General features: G+C 41.1%; 1 protein-coding gene across 4 annotated transcripts in view; it reads left to right on the top strand.

Moving 5' to 3' along the window:
- The window catches only part of ssbp4 (single stranded DNA binding protein 4), a 413,236-nt gene that overhangs the window by 111,860 nt on the left and 286,190 nt on the right, over positions 1–15,186 (top strand). For 2 of the 4 annotated variants that reach the window (XM_062039060.1, XM_062039063.1), the window contains exon 1: positions 5,321–5,468. The exons of the other annotated variants lie outside the window; for them this stretch is intronic. In XM_062039060.1, the coding sequence (XP_061895044.1) occupies positions 5,413–5,468 (56 nt within the window). In that variant the 5' untranslated portion in view covers positions 5,321–5,412. Of the gene's footprint in view, positions 1–5,320; positions 5,469–15,186 lie in introns of those variants that run through there. 4 annotated transcript variants of the gene reach the window in all.

Here is a 15,186-nt window from a genome sequence, read left to right as displayed (position 1 = left end):
AATGGTTACCATTCTAGGGCTTACCCTCCATCTCTCAACCCCAAAAGGTCAACTGGGATAGGCTCCATCTTTCTCATGTGATATCAATAAGAACAGGTGGTACAGAAAATGAATAGATGTTTCTGGTCTATATGTGCTCTGTTACTGACTGGCGACCGATCCAAGATGCACCCTGTTTCTTCAGGCAAAAAGTCAGCTGGGATAGGCTCCATCTCTCCTGTGATACCAATACTGTAATACTAAGCGGTATAGAAAATGTATGTATGTATGTCTATATGTGCTTTATGATTGAACGGTGACCATTCCAGGGTGTACCCCCACCTCTTAACCCCGAAAACGTCAGCTGGGATAGGCTCAAGCTCACTCGTGACCCTAATGAGGACAGGCGGTATTGCTAATGGATGGATGAATGGTTGCCCATATGTGGCCAGCAAATGACTGATGATCAATCCAAGGTGTAGCCTACTTCTTCCGACAAATTGTCAGCTGGGATAGGCTCCATCTCTCCTGTGGTTCTAGTGTAAAACCCAGCAGTATAAAAAAATGTATGTCGGTATGTAATTTGTGATTGAATGGTTACCATTCTAGGGCTTACCCTCCATCTCTCAACCCCAAAAGGTCAACTGGGATAGGCTCCATCTTTCTCATGTGATATCAATAAGAACAGGTGGTACAGAAAATGAATAGATGTTTTCTGGTCTATATGTGCTCTGTTACTGACTGGCGACCGATCCAAGATGCACCCTGTTTCTTCAGGCAAAAAGTCAGCTGGGATAGGCTCCATCTCTCCTGTGATACCAATACTGTAATACTAAGCGGTATAGAAAATGTATGTATGTATGTCTATATGTGCTTTATGATTGAACGGTGACCATTCCAGGGTGTACCCCCACCTCTTAACCCCGAAAACGTCAGCTGGGATAGGCTCAAGCTCACTCGTGACCCTAATGAGGACAAGCGGTATTGCTAATGGATGGATGAATGGTTGCCCTATATGTGGCCTGCAAATGACTGGTGATCAATCCAAGGTATAGCCTACTTCTTCCGACAAATTGTCAGCTGGGATAGGCTCCATCTCTCCTGTGATACTAGTGTAAGACCTAGCCGTATAACAAATGTATATATGTATGTTGGTATGTAATTTGTGATTAAATGGTGACCATTCTAGGGCGTACCCCCATCTCTCAACCCCTAAAGGTCAGCTGGGATAGGCTCCATCTTTCCCTTGTTATCTCAATAAGAACAGGTGGTACTGAAAATGAATATATGGTGCTCTGAGACTGACTGGCGACTGATACAAATGTACCCTGTTTCTTCAGGCAAAAAGTCAGCTGGGATAGGCTCCATCTCTCCTGTGATACCAATACTGTAATACTAAGCGGTTTAGAAAATGTATGTATGATTATCTCGATGTATTTTATGATTGAACAGTGACCATTTCAGGGTGTACCCCCACCTCTTAACCCCGAAAACGTCAGCTGGGATAGGCTCAAGCTCACACGTGACCCTAATGAGGACAAACGGTATTGTAAATGGATGGATGAATGGTTGTCCATATGTGGCCTGCAAATGACTGGTGATCAATCCGAGGTGTAGCCTACTTCTTCCGACAAATTGTCAGCTGGGATAGGCTCCATCTCTCCTGTGATACGGGTGTAAAACCCAGCAGTACAAAAAATGTATGTATCGATGTCGGTATGTAATTTGTGATTAAATCGTGACCATTCTAGGGCGTACCCCCACTTCTCAACCCCAAAAGGTCAACTGGGATGGGCTCCATCTTTCTCATGTGATCTCAATAAGAACAGGCAGTACAGAAAATGAATAGATGGTGCTCTGTGACTGACTGGCGACCGATCCAAGATGTACCATGTTTCTTCAGGCAAAAAGTCAGCTGGGGTAGGCTCCATCTCTCCTGTGATACTAATACTGTAATACTAAGCGTTAGAGAAAATGTATGTACAGTGGGGCAAAAAAGTATTTAGTCAGCCACCGATTGTGCAAGTTCTCCCACTTAAAATGATGACAGAGGTCTGTAATTTTCAGCTGGGATAGGCTCCATCTCTGCTGTGATACTGGTGTAAAACCCAGCAGTATAAAAAATGTATCTGTGTATGTCGGTATGTAATTTGTGATTAAATGGTGACCATTTTAGGGTCTACCCCAAAAGGTCAACTGGGATAGGCTCCATCTTTTTCTTGTGATCTCAATGAGAACAGGCGGTACAGAAAAGAAATAGATATTTGTTGGTCTATATGTGCTCTGTGACTCACTGGCAACAGATCCAAGATGTACCCTGTTTCTTCAGGCAAAAAGTCAGCTGGGATAGGCTTCATCTCTCCTGTAATACTGGTGTAAAACCCAGCAGTATAAAAAATGTATGTGTGTATGTCGGTATGTAATTTGTGTTTAAATGGTGACCATTTTAGGGTCCACCCCAAAAGGTCAACTGGGATAGGCTCCGTCTTTCTCTTGTGATCTCAATAAGCACAGGCGGTACAGAAAATGGATAGATGTTTTTTGGTCTATATGTGCTCTGTGACTGACTGGCAACAGATCCAAGATGTACCCTGTTTCTTCAGGCAAAAAGTCAGCTGGGATAGGCTCCATCTCTCCTGTGATACTGGTGTAAAACCCAGCAGTATAAAACATGTATGTGTGTATGTCGGTATACAATTTGTGTTTAAATGGTGACCATTTTAGGGTCCACCCCAAAAGGTCAACTGGGATAGGCTCCATCTTTCTCTTGTGATCTCAATAAGCACAGGCGGTACAGAAAATGAATAGATCCTGTTTCTTCAGGCAAAAAGTCAGCTGGGATAGGCTCCATCTCTCCTCTGATACTGATACTGTAATACTAAGCGCTTTATGATTGAACGGTGACCATTCCAGGGTGTACCCCCACCTCTTAACCCCCAAAAACGTCAGCTGGGATAGGCTCCATCTTTCCCTTGTGATCTCAATAAGAACAGGCGGTACAGAAAATGAATAGATGTTTTTTGGTCTATATGTGCTCTGTGACTGACTGGCGACCGATACAAGATGTACCCTGTTTCTTCAGGCAAAAAGTCAGCTGGGATAGGCTCCATCTCTCCTGTGATACTGGTGTAAAACCCAGCAGTATAAAAAATGTATGTGTGTATGTCGGTATGTAATTTGTGATTAAATGGTGACCGTTTTAGGGTCTACCCCAAAATGTCAATGGGATAGGCTCCATCTTTCTCTTGTGATCTCAATAAGCACAGGCGGTACAGAAAATGGATAGATGTTTTTTGGTCTATATGTGCTTTGTGACTGACTGGCAACAGATCCAAGATGTACCGTTTCTTCAGGCAAAAAGTCAGCTGGGATAGGCTCCATCTCTCCTGTGGTACTAGTGTAAAACCCAGCAGTATAAAAAAATGTGTGTGTGTATGACGGTATGTAATTTGAGATTAAATGGTGACCATTTTAAGGTCTACCCCAGGGGTTGGCAACCCGCGGCTCCGGAGCCGCATGCGGCTCTTTGACCACTCTGATGCGACTCAGCTGCATACTTACCGACCCTCCGATTTTCCCAGGAGATTTGTGGATCTCAGTGCTTCTCTATGAAAACTCCAAGGGCAATTGTAATCATATTTTCACTCTAATTACTAAATAAAGGGCGTGCCCTAAATGCACTGCAGTAATTGTCCTCTATAGTGTTTACAAACAGCGTGCCAGCCCGGCCACATATTGTATGTAGCTTTAACTTGCACACGTAGGAGACAGCAAAGCATACTTACTCATCAGCCACACAGCTTACACTGACGGTAGTGTAACACAACACAACCAATACCCAGAATCCCATGCAGCCCTAACTCTTCCGGTCTAGATTATACACCCCCGCTACCACCAAACCCCCCCACACATCAACCCTCCCCCCCCCTCCATGCGTCGGTTGAGCGGAAGAGTTAGGGCTGCATGGGATTCTGGGTATTTGTTGTGTTGTGTTTATGTTGTGTTACAGTGCAGATGTTCTCCAGAAATGTGTTTGTCATTCTTTTTTGGTGTGGGTTCAAAGTGTGGCGCATATTTGTAACGTAACAGTGTTAAAGTTGTTTTTGTACGGCTACCGTCAGTGTAGGCTGTTGAAGTAGTACGCCTTGCTGTCACTTACGTGAGCAAGCTGAAGCTGCATTCTACATGTGGTCGAGCAGGTACACTGTTTGGGCAGACTGTAGAGGGCGCCAAAAGCAGTGCCATCACGCCATGATATTCGGGAGTCTCCCAGAATTAATGTCGGGATTGGCAAGTATGACGCTATCAAGCGCCATTCATTCAAAACTCGCGGGCCGCACTAACATCAAATGTCCATATTAAGGTGCGTGCCGGTGCGTGTGTCTAAGACCCCTGGTTAACATAGCACAAAGCAATTTAACCTTTGTATGCGGTGTTTTTAATTTAAATTTTTTTTTTGTGGCTCCCATTATTTTCTTTAATTTGTGAAACTTGCCAAAATGGCTCTTTAAGTGGTAAAGGTTGCCGACCCCTGGTCTACCCCAAAAGGACAATGGGATAGGCTCCATCTTTCTCTTGTGATCTCAATAAGCACAGGCGGTACAGAAAATGAATAGATGTTTTTTGGTCTATATGTGCTCTGTGACTGACTGACTGGCGACCGATACAAGATGTACCCTGTTTCTTCAGGCAAAAAGTCAGCTGGGATAGGCTCCATCTCTCCTGTGATACTGATACTGTAATATTAAGCGCTTTCTGATTGAACGGTGACCATTCCAGGGTGTACCCCCCACCTCTTTACCCCGAAAACGTCAGCTGGGATAGGTTGCAGCTCTCCTATTAACAGTATGAGGGCATGCAGTGTAGAAACGGGACCACCACAATGCAACATATATTGTTAAATCTTCTTTAAAGCACATTGTTTTTGATATTAACGCTCAGTTGACATGTTAGCTCACAACAACAAACTTCCAAAACTTAAACACGTCATGTTAGTCGGGGTCAGTAAAAAAAAAAAAACAACAACAGTGTGTGTATCCCTTTAAGAAGCCCCCACCGCGTGCTCAGCGGAGGGAGGAAATGCAGGCTTGTGGAACAGCCGGTTGAGGCGAGGAGAAGGGAGGGGTGGGGGGGGGGGGGAGAAAAAAAATCCAGTTGAGGACGGTTTCAAGTCCCCCCGATAGAAACTGTGCCTGATTTGTGGCCAATGTTGGAGATGTAAAAAAAAAAAAAAAAGTGAGAGAGAGAAAGAGAGAGAGGGAGGAGGGAGGCGAGAAGGAGGAGGGGGGAGGAAGAAGGGAGGAGGAGGAGGGTGAGAGGAGGGGGGGGGGGGAGGAAAAACACTGAAGGGGTAGCTATGGAGATGGAGCGTTTTCCTGGCTGCTTTCTTTGACAGGTGTTGAGTGGGGCAAAAGTCTTAAAACAGAACCCAGCATGTACGCCAAAGGTAAAGGAGCCGTGGTCCCTTCCGACAGCCAAGCGAGAGAAAAGTAAGTCCACCATTTTCCCCTCTTCTTTAATTGTGCGCGTTTCACCTGGGACGCACGCCGCGCCGGATGGAACTTTCTCAAACTAGCGAGTGTCATTTTCACCCCCGCCGGGGGTCACGTTTTTTTTTAGGGGCGCGCATGTAACAACTTTTGTACTCTTTTTATTTTATTTTATTTGTTTAAAGCCAACTCTGGTGGCGAGCTGCGCCTTTGGTGTTGGCGAGTAAAGTTGAGCATCTCGCATGTTTCGAGCCGGACTCCCCCCGGCTGTGGCAGGACCCTGGTGCGTGGAGGAGGCAAAAGTTTTTATTTTGTCCCGGTAAACTTTCACGAAGCTCACTTTTGCCGCTCAATGCACTGTTTGTGGACGTTTTCATGCCCAAAATCTGGGCATCGTGCAGAGGGGTGCTTTAAAAGCCACTTGCATCGGTCCATTGTGGTCTCTTAAATCACTCCATGGCTTCAAAACATGCCAAAACTTATTAGATTGCTTGTTTTGGACACTGATTTCTGCACAAAAAAAAACATTTTGGGTCTGTCCTGTAAAAAAACCCCCACTGCTTTCTGCACAACTCTCATTTTAAACCCAAAAGTTGCAACTATACACTCTGCACTGCAGAAAGTTGGGATTCGAACCCTTGTGACGAGGCGCTGGTGCAAAACCATTGCCCGTCCCCCCCTGTCACCTATTTTTACCCTGAGCATGGAGTGCCATCCCTGTCACTGGGCACCTTCTACAAGTGTAGCAGTTTGTCTTGTTGCCTAGTCGGGTCTGATTGAGAATGGAGGTGTTTGTGCACACATGTGTTCTGTTCCCAGGTGGCCCCCCGTGAGCAGCAGGCACAGGTGACCTTTGAACCTGCATATGCCTTAATATTGCGTCAGCAGACGCCACGTTTACTCACACCTGTTTGCGCCCGCCTCCCCGCCCGAAAAGTAACATATTGATACGTGCGGGTTCTCTCCCGATCAAGTCAAATGATCTCCCCGCAATGAATGTGTTTATAGTGTGTCACGTGGTGTTTTTATTGTGCCACCAAAATAATGCTAATTTTGGTCACATGACAGATTGATTGGCTCCTGTGTGACCGACCTATCACTCTTCATAGCACTCACACTGCTGGGCTCATGACTTTGTGGATTATCTCCAGTTGTTCTGTTCATTTCTATCATGCAAGATGGCGGTTATCATCAATAACTGGTGTGACACACAATCACATTAGTGATATGACATTTATGCGAGGTGGATTGCGTGTGAGTGTGTTGTATTTCTAGCATTCCCAATAGATTTCGATTCTGCAAGGTGGTGGTTATCATTAATAACTAGCTGTAGGATAAATCACATTAATATTATGACACATGTGCCCTGTGTTGTGCTCGTGTGTTAGCGAGCGTAATATGGGTTTTGGCTTTGTGGATTATCTCCAGTTATTCTGTTCATTACTACAGTGCAAGATGGTGGTTATCATCAATAACTGGTGTGACGCGCAATCACATTAGTGATATGACATATATGCAAGGTGGATTGTGTGTGAGTGTATTGTGGGTATTAGCTTTATTTCTAGTGTTCCTATAGATTTCAATTCTGCAAGGTGGTGGTTATCATTAATGACTAGCTGTAGGAGAAATCACATTAGTAATATGACACATGTGCCCTGTGTTGTGCTCGTGTGTGAGCGAGCGTAATATGGGTTTTGGCTTTGTGGATTATCTCCAGTTGTTCTGTTCATTTCTACCATGCAAGATGGTGGTTATCATCAATAACTGATGTGACGCGCAATTACATTAGTGATATGACATACAGTATATGTGAGGTGGATTGTGTGTGAGTGTATTGTGGGTATTAGCTTTATTTCTAGTGTTCCTATAGATTTCAATTCTGCAAGCTGGTGGTTATCATTAATAACTAGCTGTAGGAGAAATCACATTAATATTATGACACATGTGCCCTGTGTTGTGCTCGTGTGTTAGCGAGCGTAATATGGGTTTTGGCTTTGTGGATTATCTCCAGTTATTCTGTTCATTTCTACAGTGCAAGATGGTGGTTATCATCAATAACTGGTGTGACGCGCAATCACATTAGTGATATGACATATATGCAAGGTGGATTGTGTGTGAGTGTATTGTGGGTATTAGCTTTATTTCTAGTGTTCCTATAGATTTCAATTCTGCAAGGTGGTGGTTATCATTAATGACTAGCTGTAGGAGAAATCACATTAGTAATATGACACATGTGCCCTGTGTTGTGCTCGTGTGTGAGCGAGCGTAATATGGGTTTTGGCTTTGTGGATTATCTCCAGTTGTTCTGTTCATTTCTACCATGCAAGATGGTGGTTATCATCAATAACTGATGTGACGCGCAATTACATTAGTGATATGACATACAGTATATGTGAGGTGGATTGTGTGTGAGTGTATTGTGGGTATTAGCTTTATTTCTAGTGTTCCTATAGATTTCAATTCTGCAAGCTGGTGGTTATCATTAATAACTAGCTGTAGGAGAAATCACATTAGTACCGTAATTTCCGGACTATAAGCCGCACCTGACTATAAGCCGCACCAGCTAAATTTAGGGGAACATACAGATTGCTCCATATATAAGCCGCACCCGACTATAAGCCGCAGGGTTTTGATGTGTAATTAGCGTAGTATATAGGGGCTCCTGCTACCACGGAGGGGATTGTCGGGACAGAGATGACTGTGTGGGAACGCAAAGCGTCCCATTTATTAACAATAAATCTTTCAATCATTCAATCAAACTTTCACATCTTTGACATGGCGAACAGCATTCGTGCAGAGTACAAATAATACAACGGTGCAAAGTAATACAAAGTGCTCACCTGTACGTTATCAAAATAACCAGCCTACCGGTATATGAAAAGTCAGTCTTTAATCATTGTGTCATCGTCTTCCTCCTGCGTACTAAAACCACCGAAATCCTCTTCGTCGGTGTCGGAGAAGAACAGGCCGTAAATAAGCCGCACCCTTGTATAAGCCGCAGGGACCAGAACGAGGGGAAAAAGTAGCGGCTTATAGTCCGGAAATTACGGTAATATGACACATGTGCCCTGTGTCGTGCTCATGTGTGAGCCAGCGTAATATGGGTTTTGGCTTTGTGGATTATCTCCAGTTGTTCTGTTCATTTCTACCATGCAAGATGGTGGTTATCATCAATAACTGGTGTGACGCGCAATCACATTAGTGATATAACATATATGTGAGGTGGATTGTGTGCGGGTGTATTGTGGGTACTAGCTTTATTTTATTTGTTCCCTATAGAATTCAATTTTGCAAGGCGGTGGTTACCATTAATAACTAGCTGTAAGAGAAATCACATTAGTAGTATGACACATGTGCCCTGTGTTGTGCTCGTGTGTGAGCGAGCGTAATATGGGTTTTGACTGTGTGGATTATCTCTAGTTGTTCTGTTCATTTATATCATGCAAGATGGTGGTTATCATCAATAACTGGTGTGACGCGCAATCACATTAGTGATATGACATGAATATGTGAGGTGGATTGCGTGTGAGTGTATTGTGGGTAATAGCTTTATTTCGAGTATTCCTATAGATTTCAATTCTGCAAGGTGGTGGTTATCATTAATAACTAGCTGTAGGAGAAATCACATTAATAATATGACACATGTGCCCTGGGTTGTGCTCGTGTGCGAGCGAGCATAATATGGGTTTTGGCTTTGTGGATTATCTCCAGTTCTGTTCATTTCTACCATGCAAGATGGTGGTTATCATCAATAACTGATGTGACGCGCAATTACATTAGTGATATGACATACAGTATATGTGAGGTGGATTGTGTGTGAGTGTATTGTGGGTATTAGCTTCATTTCTAGTGTTCCTATAGATTTAAATCCTGCAAGGTGGTGGTTATCATATATAACTAGTTGTAGGAGAAATCACATTAATATTATGACACATGTGCCCTGTATTGTGCTCGTGTGTTAGCGAGCGTAATATGGGTTTTGGCTTTGTGGATTATCTCCAGTTGTTCTGCTCATTTCTATCATGCAAGATGGTAGTTATCATCAATAACTGGTGTGAAGCGCAATCACATTAGTGATATGAAATATATGTCAGGTGGATTGTGTGTGAGTGTATTGTGGGTATTAGCTTTATTTCGAGTATTTCCTATAGATTTAAATCCTGCAAGGTGTTGGTTATAATTAATAACTAGTTGTAGGAGAAATCCCATTAATATTATGACACATGTGCCCTGTATTGTGCTCGTGTGTGAGCGAGCGTAATATGGGTTTTGGCTTTGTGGATGATCTCCAGTTGTTCTGTTCATTTATATCATGCAAGATAAGATGGTGGTTATCATCAATAACTGGTGTGACGCGCAATCACATTAGTGATATGACATATATGTGAGGTGGATTGTGTGTGAGTGTATTGTGGGTATTAGCTTTATTTCTAGTGTTCCGAAAGATTTCAATTCTGCAAGGTGGTGGTTATCATTAATGACTAGCACTAGGAGAAATTAATAATTAAATGGGTTATACTTGTATAGCGCTTTTCTACCTTCAAGATACTCAAAGCGCTTTAACAGTATTTCCACATTCACCCATTCACACACACATTCACACACTGATGGCGGGAGCTGCCATGCAAGGCGCTAACCAGCAGCCATCAGAGGCAAAGGGTGAAGTGTCTTGCCCAAGGACACAACGGACGTGACTAGGATGGTGGAAGGTGTAATATGACACATGTGCCCTGTGTTGTGCTCGTGTGTGAGCGAGCGTAATATGGGTTTTGGCTTTGTGGATTATCTCCAGTTGTTCTGTTCATTTCTACCATGCAAAATGGTGGTTATCATCAATAACTGGTGTGACGCGCAATCACATTAGTGATATGAAATATATGTCAGGTGGATTGTGTGTGAGTGTATTGTGGGTATTATCTTTATTTCAAGTATTTTCTATAGATTTCAATTCTGTAAGGTGGTGGTTATCATTAATAACTAGCTGTAGAAGAAATCACATTAATAATTTGACACATAAGCCCTGTGTTGTGCTCGTGTGTGAGTGAGCGTAATGTGGGTTTTGGCTTTGTGGATTATCTCCAGTTGTTCTGTTCATTTATATCATGCAAGATGGTGGTTATCATCAATAACTGGTGTGACACGCAGTCACATTAGTAGTATGACATATATGCAAGGTGGATTGTGTGTGAGTGCATTGAGGGTATTAGCTTTATTTCTAGTGTTCCTATAGATTTAAATCCTGCAATGTGTTGGTTATCATTAATAACTAGTTGTAGGAGAAATCACATTAATAATATGACACATGTGCTCTGTGTTGTGCTCGTGTGTGAGTGAGCGAGCGTAATATGGGTTTTGGCTTTGTGGATTATCCCCAGTTGTTCTGTTAATTTCTACCATGCAAGATGGTGGTTATCATCAATAACTGGTGTGACACGCAGTCACATAAGTGATATGACATATGCGAGGTGGATTGTGTGTGAGTGTATTGTGGGTATTAGCTTTATTTCGAGTATTCCCTATAGATTTAAATCCTGCAATGTGTTGGTTATCATTAATAACTAGTTGTAGGAGAAATCACATTAATATTATGACACATGTGCCCTGTATTGTGCTTGTGTGTTAACGAGCGTAATATGGGTTTTGGCTTTGTGGATTATCCCCAGTTGTTCTGTTCATTTATATCATGCAAGATGGTGGTTATCATCAATAACTGGTGTGACACGCAGTCACATTTGTGATATGACATATATGCGAGGTGGATTGTGTGTGAGTGTATTGTGGGTATTAGCTTTATTTCGAGTATTCCTATAGATTTAAATTCTGCAAGGTGGTGGTTATCATCAATGACTAGCTGTAGGAGAAATCTCATTCATGATATGACACATGTGCCCTGTGTTATGCTCGTGTGTGAGCCAGCGTAATATGGGTTTTGACTTTGTGGATTATCTCCAGTTGTTCTGTTCATTTATATCATGCAAGATGGTGATTATCATCAATAACTGGTGTGACGCGCAATCACATTAGTGATATGACATATATGTGAGGTGGATTGTGTGTGAGTGTATTGTGGATACTAGCTTTATTTTGAGTGTTCATGTAGATTTAAATTCTGCAAGGTGGTGGTTATCATTAATAACTAGCTATAGGAGAAATCACATTAATAATATGACACATGTGCTCTGTGTTGTGCTCGTGTGTGAGCGAGCGTAATATGGGTTTTGGCTTTGTGGATTATCCCCAGTTGTTCTGTTCATTTCTACCATGCAAGATGGTGGTTATCATCAATAACTGGTGTGAAGCGCAATCACATTAGTGATATTACATATATGTGAGGGGGATTGCGTGTAAGTGTATTGTGAGTATTAGCTTTATTTCGAGTGTTCCCTCTTGATTTCAATTCTGCAAGGTGGTGGTTATCATTAATAACTAGGTGTAGGAAAAATCACATTAATGATATGACACATGTGCGCTGGGTTGTGCTCATGTGTGAGCGAGCGCAATATGGGCTTCGGCTTTTTTGGATTATTTTGAGTCTTTCTATAGATTTCACTTATACAGGCGTTTATCATCAATCACGTTTATTATATGACATATATGTGCGCTGCGTTTTGCTCATTTGTAAGGGAATCCAACATTGATTTTGAATTTGTGGATTACTTTGAGTCCTTTTGATCTGTGTTTTGCAAATCATCATCATTATCATTAACAACTGTCGGGAGGAGCGATCACACTCAGGAGATGACATGACATGTCTTTGTTGAATGTGCATTTGTGCTCATGTGTCAGCGGGCGTAAATTGGGTTTTGATTTTTGTGGATTATTTAGTGTCTTTATAAGTTTCTATTAAGTAATGTGGGTGTTATCATTACTAACCAGAAGAAGGAGCAATCATAATGATTGCCAGATCCGTCTTTGTTGTGCTTGTGTTTTCTGACTGTGTGGAGGGCTGATCTCAGGCTAATTTAAATATGATTTAAATGGGGGCGTGGACAAGGAGGGCCCAGCCACACCAACATGTGTGCTCAATTCTACATTGATTGGGATGCACTAAAATGCATGAATCTAAGAAATGTTGTGCCTACGACGTTTTCTACTGAGCGGACACCATTTTTAGGAGGAAATCCACGCACGTTTTTTTTTTTAATACATGAGGCCCCAGGTCATGTGAGCCATCAAAAAAGGTGAGACATGATTACATCTCATCAGTCTTTTTTTTGGACTTCAGCTTAGTCTGAACTAGAGTAATGATTCTCAAGCTGTGGTATATGTCATACTGGTGGTATGGGGGTTCCATCTAGTGCAGGGGTGTCAAACTCATTTTAGATGGGGCCACATGGAGAAAAAAATCTACTCCCAAGTGGGCCCGGACTGGTAAAATCACGGCAAGATAACTTAAAAATAAAGACAACTTCAGATTGATTTCTTTGTTAAAAAATACAACAAGCACATTCTGAAAATGTACAAATCATAATGTTGTTGTTTACACTTACATTTTTGCGGTTAATAGTATTCTATATTTGTCGTTATTTATACTTTCTGAATAAATTATGTGATAATGTTCATCATTGGTGTTAATTTTAATTTTATCAAAATAAAAAAATAATATCAAAATCAATTTACAGTATGTTATTTATGTAGTTTGATCATTTTCCTCGACTGATGTACTAACATCATGTGGTTTATTTATTTTTTTACATATGTAGCATCATCTACAGAGATACAAAGAATTGCTATTGCGACATCTAGTGGACACATTTAGAACAGCAGTTTCTTTCATTCCGAAATTTTGGCTCATTTTTATACTTAGCAGGCCTTACGTTTGACACCCCTGATCTAGTGCCTATGTGTTTATTATCTATGGTATTTGATTAGTATTAGAACCGCACCAATACTTCCATCAGTGTTGGAGCTAGGAATTTTCAAAATAGGGTCCTGGGGACCCCATCAAGTCAACAAAAATGGGGTACCGCAGTAAATTTTTGGGGTCCCACTTTTTTGTAAGCGTTTTGAAAACAAATGATACATGTATGCATTATCCTGTTGTATCTCACGTTCTATATTGTGTTTTGGAAAAAAGTTGACATTTATGCATTCATCTTGATATTAAGGAACATATTTTATTTTTGAGAGCCATAAGAAAATATTGCTTTATCAATTTAATGAACATAACGTGATTTTTCTTTGAAGGAAGTTTGTTTTTGTCTGTGAGCCTGTTGAAAAATGTTTTCCCTTGAAATTAGTGACAGAGTCATACAAAAATGTTGGAATATTAATTGAATCATTGAATAACATACAGTACACTGTGTTAGGTCTTGGTTCAATAGGTTATGTGCAATCATTTTAATATATTAAAAAAAAAAAAAATTGAACCAGTCCGGCCCTCGGCTTGTAGCAAATTTATTTTTTTGTCCCTCTGATGTATTTGAAATCCCTGATTAAAGTACAGTGTTTTATTTTCCTATATTCAAACACAGTGTTACTGTCCAAACTGGGTGTAATGTTACAGTGGCCAAAAATATGAAATATACTTGTTAAATAAAACCTCATCCTTGTTTTTAATGAATACTTAGGCCTACTACGCTACTGTATTTTAATGTTGGTCATTATGGTGGTACTTGGTGAAAAAAGTTTTGAGAACCACTGCTCTGGAGATTGAACACCATTTACAGTATGTGTTGTGCTTTTTCTTTCGCTTATTTTTGGTGTAGTCCCCTACGGAGCATGTCAAAGAGGAATAAAGTGATGACGACCGTAGATAATGGACATTTAACCTGGCGGCATCTTGACAAAAGTGGTAAATTTTTCGCCTTTGTCCTGGCTGCTCAGTTTAATACATAAAGGCACGAGTGAGTTGACAACATTAATAACAGGACTATAAAATGAGCTGTTTATTTGTGCCAATTAGGGAAGTACATGGGATTGGTCCATTATGCAAATTAGCCATGTGGTTGGCCATTTAGATAAGTGTACCTTTTGGTTATTAATTCTTAGTTTTATGAAGTGGAAATAAAAAAACTGAAAACGATAGGTTTATTTAAATTAATTTTTGAGGTGAAACATTTTTTTTTTTTAATGTCCCGAAATTTTTACATTTTTAATTTTATATTTCAGATTTTTTCATTTCTGCTGACTAATTATTTTCATTTTTGTTATATGAAATATTACCGGAAAATACAACTTTTTTTTTTAAGATCTACCGTATTTTTCGGACTATAAGGCACACTTTAAATCCTTTCATTTTCTCAAAAATCGACAGTGCGGCTTATAACCCGGTGCGCCTAATGTACGGATTAATTCTGGTTGTGCTTACCGACTTTGACACAATTTTATTTGGTACATGGTGTAGTAATAAGTGTGACCAAGAGATGCGTGTGGACTGCAGGTTGACGCCTGTTCAATAAATGGCACTAGCAAGTACCCATAAGCAAGCCACACCAAAACTTTGATGTTTCGATGAGAATATACAGTAGATCATTACGCACAACGCTCAAAAATCTGTCAAAATATTTTAGTACGACTTCGGTAAGCTACAAAGTCGCACCGCTTGATGGAACGCGGAGCATTACGGCTATCGTAGTCAGACGTACTGTGCTTCAACATACGGGTATTATTATGGTGTGTGTGTATAAGGAGCCCAAAATGGCACCTTTTATCTTGTGTTATGTTTCGCAATATTATGCAAAGCAACTTTTCTTACCTAATGTCACCTCCTAATGTG

The sequence above is a fragment of the Entelurus aequoreus genome, linkage group LG27 (genome assembly GCF_033978785.1).
Source record: "Entelurus aequoreus isolate RoL-2023_Sb linkage group LG27, RoL_Eaeq_v1.1, whole genome shotgun sequence".
Lineage (NCBI taxonomy): Eukaryota > Metazoa > Chordata > Actinopteri > Syngnathiformes > Syngnathidae > Entelurus > Entelurus aequoreus.
The sequence above is the reverse complement of the archived record's forward strand: the minus strand, read 5'-3'. Positions and strand labels throughout refer to the sequence as shown.